We start from the raw sequence: 9,705 nt of genomic DNA on the forward strand, positions 1-9,705 counted from the left end.
AAAAAAAAGTGCTTTTTCTCCCTCCCCGCCCCCACTCCCCACAAAAAAACTCCCCACCCCCCCCCCCCCCCCCCCCGAGTTGTTGATTACACGAAGAAGACGAGCACTGGCATTTTTTTTAAAGAGATATTCCCAGACTTCTCCAGCCTCTCCTTTCCGGCTCCTTCTAATAAGGCAGGGTGGAATCAGCTGGGAGGAAGGTGACGGCTTTTAATCAGACGCTGTTTGTGCCTCATCAGAAAAAGGTAAAAGACTCCAGGTTTTGTGTGTGTGTGTGTGTGCGCACACAGTCCCACGCTCAAGTAGGTCACACACGTTGCAGAGCAGGGAAGCCGTGTGTCTCTGCAATGCGCGATTAGCCCATCTGGTTTTGACATAATGTATGTCCGGTCCGTGAGACCCGCAGAGAGAGTGACAAAGACAGAAAGAAAGAGAGAGTTAAAGAAGCGTGGAAGGAGGAGGAAATGGAGAAGGTGACCTTGAAATGGAGTGCTTGGTGGGAGTTTGAGCAGCCACTCCAAAACATCAGGGAGACTCCAGTCAAGAGCTGCCTTGATTTAAAGCCAATCTGCACTATATATATCATAGACGTTTGACTCATCTGCCTGATTACATTTGACTGCCTGTGCTTAAAAATATTGTATTAATGATGCATCAGGGTTTTTGTTTTTTTTGTCAGACAGATTAGTGTATCAAACTGAGGGACTAATGTGAAAATACCCAATGGAGCTATAAGGAATGTCGTTATAGCATCCCTTTTTTTATGCAAAGTGAGGAAATTTCACTAAAATTTGACTCTCTGCCAGCAAAATGGGAAATTTACCCATTACTACTAATTACCGTTTGGTTTTAATAGAATTTCCAACAGGCAGTGCGCAGCAGTATTTAAGCTTTGCTGCACCATTTGATCTTCCAATTAAAATTATGGAAGTACTGCATATAGCCAAAAAGTTATTTTTGCCTGTCTGCCTTCAGTCACATGAACTGGAGTGACCTTTTTACCTGTTATTAATTAATTCACAAGGTTTAAGATGATATGGGCCCAACCTTCCTGCTACATTTTTTGCCCTACTGCAGTGCTTAAAGATGTGTTTTTCCACAATGTTTTAATGTAGATTGTGTTCAAAGGAATTTCGCACCATTTTTCCCAGAAAAGCATTTGTGAGGCCAGACACTAATGTTGGACGAGAAGGCCTGGCTGGCAGTTTTCAAGGTCAGGCCAACATCAGACTCATCCATCCATGTTTATGCACTCCAGCCCAGTTATGTTGGGACAATAAGAAGCAATCACTGTCCAAAATGTTAGAATACAAAATGTTTTGGTGTGCTGCGGAAAAATTATTTGTACTCAAACTAAGGTGCTCAAAAACTAGAGAAACATCCTCACACTACTCTCCCTTGATTTTTAGTGAATGTTCTTGTTTGACTGCACATAAACTAAACTCCTAATGGGGCATGCCATAAAAACTCAAAATATCAGGAGAGGCTCCTCAGATCATGGAGCTTTTCCTGTGATCTGTAAGGGTGAGCCTCGCTGTATATACGGCGAATGCGCTTGTATCTGGGATCTCATTCTGTGCGTCACAATCTATAACTAAACACTAAAAGCGAAAGTATGAAAGCAGGCAGACCAATAAATCAAGTATCCTGTTTTAACGTCCAACTGGCAGGAGCGTCACCCATATTATCAGACAGGACCCCAATTTTACACTTGATCTAAACCCAGAACAAAAGAACATTGGCCTCAGAATTAGAAAAGCCCGCCGTCACCCTTGCAGCTTTGCACAAGTACGTGAGCCCATCACCGTCGGCGAGGGGCAATGAGGTCAGATGGCATGTGAGACAGGTGACAGTGGAGGGCAGAGAGCCGGTTTCTGCTGTCATCATTTGACTTTTAAAATACCCATCTTGGTTTAGCATACTGACTCATTAAAGGAAAAAAATAAAAAAAAAATATATCCTGTTAAATCTAATTTGGTGTGTTTGGATGAACTTTATGCTACCTACCCACCAGCGCATTGAATAAAAAGGATTTTCTTTTTGTTGGCAGTCCTTCACGTATTTTTTGAAAAAGCTAANAAAAAATATCATGACACTGATGCCTGTTGATCATTCATTTATTTAATTTGGGTGTGTGGCGGCAGGGAAGCACCTGAAACATGCAGATTTATGGATCCTGGGCACCAGGACTGGGAACCTGTGGTACAGATTCAGGTTTGTCTTGTGAAAAAGCATTTCACTAAGCATTTTGCGATTATTTGTGATAATTGTTTCTCTGTCAGAGTTTTATGTTCATGTCTGGATCTTTGAGAAGCAGCTTTTTCTTTCAAGCAGGGACTAAACTCTGTTTACAGTCAAAGTTTAGTCCGAGGGTTCGGTAAAATTCCTCTGAGGACATCCAGGTATTTTCAATTCCTCAGAATGCTGGTGTGAACTGGGAGACGCTGACACCATTCACGTTAGGAGCTTTTTTTTTTTTTTTCTTTTAATTACTGCCCTCCCCAGGGAGCTTGCTGGGTAGTTAAACAGAAATCAGCATTAAGGCAATTATTGGCTCACAATGAAATGAATACAATCTTGTCATCTGTAATCATTTGGGGCGTCTATGCCTCGGAGAAAACATCTTTCTATTACTCGGAGAGAGGAAGGAATGTGTAGCAGATTGGTGCATCGGTAACGCAGGTCAGCATCATTAGATTGTCTTTTCAAGAAGGCTGGTGGCCTACAACTTCCAGTCATGACTTGAACGTACCTTTAATCACTGTGCTGTGCTGCTCTGTTTGGATAAAATCCCTGAAAGTCTGTGGTTGCATTAGGAAAAGATTAAGCAGCGTGAATACTTTAGCAACGTTCTGCAGCTGTGATGTTGGCAATAACTTCAGATGGATGAAAAGGGTTTGGTTGTCTCACCAAAGTAAAGCCACAGACTTGCTGTCCTCTGACAAAATAAATTTTTCTGCACAAATTCGTACCTGACGTTCGTTTTCTTCCTCTGCAGCTGCAGAGTGATCTGGACCAGGAGTACCAGGACAAGTTTCGCAGACTGCCTGTGGAGATCCAGGAGTTTGTTCAGGACAGCAGCAAGACCAAGCTTTGCGACGACAGCCTCCCTGGAAACCTCGTTTCGTCCTCGACAACGGAGAGGCTCAACCACAAGGCGTCACAGTCCGAAGACGACATGGAGGAGGGCTCGTCAGAACACGCTTTCGACACCGCCCTTTAGGGATCTGACGTCTTGCTTCACACCGGGACATTGTTTGGTCGCTGAGGTTTGTGACCACAGGCTTAGGATGAGACTGCCCCACCTTTGGTCCAACTTGTAACCAATGGGAGGATTAGATCAAATCTAAGCCTGAACGGGTGAGTAGAGAGGTCCTCTCAGCTTACCGTGAAGTCCTGTCCAGAAAACTGTTTCATGTAAATATCTCTTTTTGTGTATTTGTATGTTAACCCTGTACGTTGTTCTCTCTTTCGGTACGGCCACAGGACGTGTTACTGGACACTAATTATTTGCAGGAAATAACTTACTTGAACTATTGCACAGACAGAGTAGTTTCCTTTTTTTGTTATCTTTTATGTTATCATGATGCTGTGACAGTCAGAGAGGTTTGGTGTGCCAAGATCTGCTTTGTCTTACGGTGGATTTCAGTTAAGTCGACTTGCACTGTAAAAAAAAAAAAAACAACATAAAAAAACAACTTTACATAGCCTTTAAAGTTTCTATCTTTAGAAGGTTGAATTTCATCCTTTCATGTTTGCACTGACGCCTCCCTGTATAAAACTACATAACTCTTTAAAACTACATAACTCTACTTTAACCCAGAAGCACTGGTGGCGTTCTGGTTTGCTGTTTTTTTCTCACAGAACTAAGCCTTTGTGTTGCTGCTATGATTTATGTTTTGTTTTTGTTTTTTACTCAGCATTTTAGCTATTATTTGTGTAATGTAAACTTTTGCTTAATACGATGCAGTCATTTCTTATTCTTTTTTTTATGTTTTGGCCAGTTTTTAATGAGTTTTACATTGTTTACTGCCAATTCTGTTGCACCAGGATGAGAAGGGATAGGATGTTGTACAGTGTGTGCATGCATTTGAACAACTGTAAATGTTACAATAGCGGTGTAGCACAGATGTTTATTTATGTATATCAACCTTTTTTTCTGGTACGTTTTTGATTGAACTTGCAAAATAGCTGTGGCTTTAACACTGTGGAAATGGGACTGTGTCTAAAATCAAACGGCTGCAGTTTTCAAGTAAACAGATTGCTTATTGTTTTCTTTACAGCCCCCCCTTCAGTTAAAGCTGTTAAACCAAGGAAAAATTATCACAAGAAGATCCAGTTTTAGCCAAATTATAGGAAGTGGCATTCCTATAATTTGGTGCTGAGGCTGTATTTACTCAAAACTCAGAGCGGATGCCTGAGACTACAGAGAACATGTCAACCCCCCTCCCTTTGCCTCCGTTCTTAATCTTCACCCAGTTTGAGGGGTTTTATCTGGGAATAAGGAAACGGTAGGGAAATGGCTTCATTTTGTCCCAACAGACGACGTAGCAATCAGTAACGTAAAAACGGTTAGTAACGTGATGCCTGCCAATAACAAATGACATTTGGCCATTTTAAATGCAATGCAGCAAACAACATAGTAACTTGGCGATAATGTATTACAGTTTTTAAATCCAATAACATCAGAACATTTAGTTAATTATGTAATGGTGCTACGCTATTGGGCTGGGAACTCCAAGCAAAACCATGCGGATCACATGAGCATGACTCTCTCCCTGATATACACCAAATTCCATGAAATGACTGAAGTGGCTGAAGCACGTTAGAGAGTGACCTGCAACAAAGCAGACTTTTGCGGTCTTAAACTCTAATCTCAAAAACTTGTAGAAGTTTGTGCAATTGCTATTTTCTGAACCTCTAAACTGTCATAAGGTTTGCAATAGAAGAGTTAATAGACAGCAGCCAGCGACTAATCGCATGGCAAACAGGTGGAGGTGGGTTACTGTGCGCCGGTAATCGTCCTGTGTGAAACACAGATCAAGAGCTGAATATTTATTAATAGTCAGAGAAACTGGAAAATCTATTTTTGTGGTTTTAGTAGAAATTTTTACACAACCTTTTCCGTTTGGTGGCTACTCTGATCTGAAACGCGTTACACATTCTATTCTTGACGTGTTTCACACAGGAAGATCACTGGTGTCACACTTCCATTTGCCTTGAAAATATTTGTCAGCTTCTGTTAAATTTGGAGACATCTTTTATCAACCATGCCTCAGTTCATGCCCGCCAGGCGATCACTTCATAACGACTTGAAAACAATTTTTTCCCAGATAATTTTTTTTCGTATCATCTTATCGTAATCTTTAAAGAAAAAAAAAAAACGAAAACACAGTTTTGAGATTGGAGTTACTTTAAGATGGTACAAAATCTACTGTTGTTTTGTTTTTTTTTTTGCTCCTGTTAAGTTGGACATTAGCTTCAGCCTTTGAGAGCTAGCAATATGGACCTATACTAATGAAGATGGAATTGAAGTAAGAATTGCCAAGTGCAGTTAAAATAAGAATAGATGACAATTATTTGCCAGAACCTCACTTTAAAAAAAAATAAAAAAAACAACCTCCTGAACCTATTCTGTAAGGCTCAGCTTCCTCCTTTTTCACATGTAAAGTATGCACATTCAGTACACATGGAGGAAGTATCTTTTGACTTCCCATCTGCCCGGTGCCATTCAGCTCTCAAGTGTGTCATGTGATATTAAATGATTTGTTTTTTTTCTCCAGCTGAAAATAAAACGAACTGATAGTGAGGAAATATCAAACATTTGATTCAGTTTTTAAAAGATGATTAGCGTGAGAGTCCTGTGCCTTTGAATGGGGTCATCATGTTTGATGTTGAATGTATGACATGCATCACTGTTTAAATTGACATTTTATTATACCATATGAAGCTGTGTTGAATAGACCGTGTGCACCTTTTAGTAAAGTACCACTACTGATGATGCTTGTGATGAGCAGTATTTGACCAGTGTCTCAAAAGAAAGGAGAGACATTTTTCTTTTAAAGCCTTGAACCACTTTATTTGACAGGGCCCATATTAACTTAAATGTATGCACTCAGAAAATGTAAATGTATATGACTTTCAGGATAAACATGGAATTGAGAAAAAAATATATAGTGTAAAGGGAAGTTGCTTGTAATTAAAATAAATGTGGCTTTTATCGTACTTTGCCGGAATGGACTTGTGTGTCTTTTTGAGTTTGTCAATTCAGTATTGTGATTTCCTTTTTATGCTAAAGCCGTGTGTTTTATGTATGCAATTTGTGCTTCAGTTGCATACATAAATTTACATTCTGATTTCAAACGAGAAACAGATCTAGAGTTTTCATTTTGTGTGCTTTAAAGGGATAGATCGGCGTTTTTGAAGAGAGGTTCTGCTAAAAAAAAATTTAGAAGCAGTTAATCTTATCTGCAGTAGATAACTCTCTTGGCATCTTTATTTAGGATAAATCCAGATTAGATGGTGCAGAGCGAGGCAGAGTTGTACCATCCTACACCAACTCCAACACCTAAAATATAACAGTTTAAGAAAATGCAGTTTTCTAAACTATGAAACAATTATCACTTTTGAATTGGCTTTTAATTTACACAGACATCATGGTTTATTGACACAGGAAATGGAGGCCGGAAGTATTGCACCAGCAATTACTTCCCTGTCTGAAACAAGTACCCAGAACATAATGTATTTACTGTTCAGAGTAACTAAAAGTAAAGTGGTGTAAAATGCAAAAATATTATAGTTTTTAAACCAAATACGAAATAAGCCACAAGTAAAACTAACATGGGTTTATACAAAACAAAGATGCTGGTATCTACTGCAGAAAAAGATGCTACTGCTTAGAACCTCATAACACTCAAATATCCAAAATTATCCCTTTAAAATATTGTTGGGCATAAAATGTACTTCTTCAGTCTTTGCAGTGCGGCAAAGATGATGCACTTCTGTTTGAAACATGTCTCCAACACATTAAAGTATGTGCTGGAAATGATGAAATAGTTGGGCCACATTTAAAGAAAGCAGGGCATTCATGAAGCAGTAAGCAACCCAGTTATGGAGAGTTTGGCAGTACCCAGTCTGAGGCAAATAGACTCTGCATGTAGTGTTTCCATGTCTGTGATACATGTGTGTCACATTCAAGGGCAATGAGGAGCAGGGGACAGTCTTCACAACCTACTTTTCTATTAACTCCAAGGTAACAATATGAGGACTAAGTGCCAGAGCTATAAAAAACTGAGAAGCAGTACATTTCTGATTTTGGGGACCTTCTTAAACACTTATTTACGCAAATCCGCCATCTTTACACGAATACCAGGGTAGAGTTGGTAGAGTTAAACACGCTATCTTCGTTAGGTGGGAGAAGTCTCTCCCAGTAGGTCTGCCTGCTCCTCAGCTGTGTCTATCACTGCATGCCGTTTGCCGTTTTTCAGACTTCATAAACACTATCTCCTTCTCAGTCGCAGCTCCTCACTCGAATCCCAACAGGCAACAGGAGATAAGGGTGAGCCCAGTCGCCCGTAGCAACCGCCGTGTCCAGTCAGAGGCCTCTGTGCATGCCGGCAACTAGGAAGTGAGCTAATTAACCTCGAGTTCAGAACGGAAGGAGAGTGGCTTTTTAATAAGATTCGCCTTGTTATATAAGCAGTGACGCCCTCCACGGAACTCCGTGGAATATTGTCGCCCCGTGTCTGTCCATCTGTTGCGGGGATGAAGAGGAGGAGGCGTCCTGTAACCAAGCTTTAATGAGGCACATCAGGGCAGCAGAAGAGGAGAGGACCGCAGAGTGCTACTAGGAAGGTACACTAAGCAAACACGCACACACTTGCACACAGAGGGAGACACGGAAACGTGAGTGGTCCAGCCTTTGGTCCCTAAATGCAATCTTTGCCCAAACCACCGACATGTGAATTTAATCGAGCCTTAATCTTAAAGCCAAGAATGCCAACGCAGAAATCCTTAATCTGTGTTGGACAAAACTCAAACCATAACACTCACATTATTTCTGACAATACAGGACTATTAAATAATATGGAACATTATTATTTAATATACAGACTTCATTAGTATATTTACAGCTTAACATACATTTTTTGTTTGTTGGTCAATTTAGATTTTAAACAGTAACAAATTAGTTAATACCTTTCAAGTTTAGTATTTAAGCTAGTGGTTTGTGAAGCTCTGAAAGACATCAGCAGTGATGTCATTTCCATTGCCAGGGGCTCAGTGTGAAGGCTGCTTTTGTTGTAGACAGAGATTCTGTGTTACAGTAGTGACAGATCGGGTCAGAAGCTTACATACAGTCATCTTGTCCCTGAACGTCCCTGAGCAACCGCTGTGTTGATTATTTAATCAGCTCTCTTTTTCAGGATACACTGATAGCAACATACAACTGGATTTAATTTTCTTAAAGCAAGGTTGTGGAACAACAAGTTTGAATGTCTTGTGAATTTTCTCTGATCTGCAAATGAGAGAAAATTGAAATTCTGAAAACTTTCTCAGAATTGCTTTTTTATTTATACCTCATCTACAGGTAAACATGTTCTCTTGTTGACATGGGGCATTGGGTGAGATGGTCTGTAGATAATAAATGAAAGCCACAAAGGTAATTTACATGCACAATCAATATTCCAAATAGTCATCCAAAATATAGGATTTGGATAAATCTCTATCAGTAAGTTGCAGTGAAATAAGGCACTGAATCATCAGGGTGATGTTAAACAATTGGATACAGTCCTATTTCATGACTCCACCAGTAGCACTGATGGCATAACATGACACTTTTATATATCCTTTATGGCTAGGGACACCTTCCGTTTTCCCAGAATGAGTTTGGGGTGTTGCTGTGTAGAGGGGATTGAAGATGTCAGCCCCCTCCATCTAATTTTTTTATAACTGGAATAAAGTAATTAAGTTATATGCTGAAAAGAACAGTTCGTAGATTTATGTGCATTCAGCCACACTAGTGGCTTCACTAGTGTGTAGCGTGTTACTAACTTTACAAAGGGAGGAGAGGGAGGCACTGTATGTCTTTTATCAGCGCATGGAGGCTACAGTAGTCAGCTGTTAGAAACAGTGGGAGGAGCTGGATGTGGTTCTGCTGGATGACTCACTCTTCTGTCAAACAGACACACTCATTCAGTCTTTCGGTGTCGGTTGTGGGTGCAGGGGGGGAGCGCGCTGCCTATCAGAAGAGGCTCCCCTAGTCAAAGCGTTCTCCACTGGAGGGCGAGTGCTACAAGAGCACCGGGACTCTCCGGCAGGCTGGAGAGACGGGATAGAGCAGCAGCTGGAGGACACACTGGCAGACAGGCACAGAGGGAGGGAGAGAGAAATCCCCAGCAGGACTCTGCCACGCAACATCTCTGTCCGCCGACGGATTAAAATCCAGCGTCTACCGCCGAAATCACGTAAGGAACAAATGAGGCTTTCCGAAATGTATTTCGAGGCTGTTACTATAACACTCAGAGTTATGGTGTGTCGTCTGCTTCGTTAAACTGTTGAATTTAAATACGAGGCGAATGATGTATCCTTCATTTGAACTCCATCACACTGGCTGCGCGAGCCTCCCTCCAAATCCTGCTCTCCTCATTCAGACACCGCTCATCCTCTGTCTGTCTAACTCTGTCACATACACCGCTGGAGACTGTA

At 40.9% G+C, this 9,705-nt stretch overlaps 1 protein-coding gene across 1 annotated transcript in view; it reads left to right on the forward strand.

Annotated features, from left to right (window-relative positions):
* LOC106946450 (1-phosphatidylinositol 4,5-bisphosphate phosphodiesterase beta-1) overlaps positions 1–5,619 on the forward strand; it is a 125,364-nt gene extending 119,745 nt beyond the window's left edge. Inside the window, exon 35 of the mRNA XM_015030769.1 lies at positions 2,999–5,619. Within this exon, the coding sequence (XP_014886255.1) occupies positions 2,999–3,223 (225 nt within the window). The 3' untranslated portion in view covers positions 3,224–5,619. The remainder of the gene's footprint in view (positions 1–2,998) is intronic.
* The last annotated feature ends 4,086 nt before the right edge of the window (positions 5,620–9,705 follow it).

This window comes from Poecilia latipinna, unplaced genomic scaffold, assembly GCF_001443285.1.
Source record: "Poecilia latipinna isolate Pla-1442-1.1 unplaced genomic scaffold, P_latipinna-1.0 Scaffold191, whole genome shotgun sequence".
Classification (NCBI taxonomy): domain Eukaryota; kingdom Metazoa; phylum Chordata; class Actinopteri; order Cyprinodontiformes; family Poeciliidae; genus Poecilia; species Poecilia latipinna.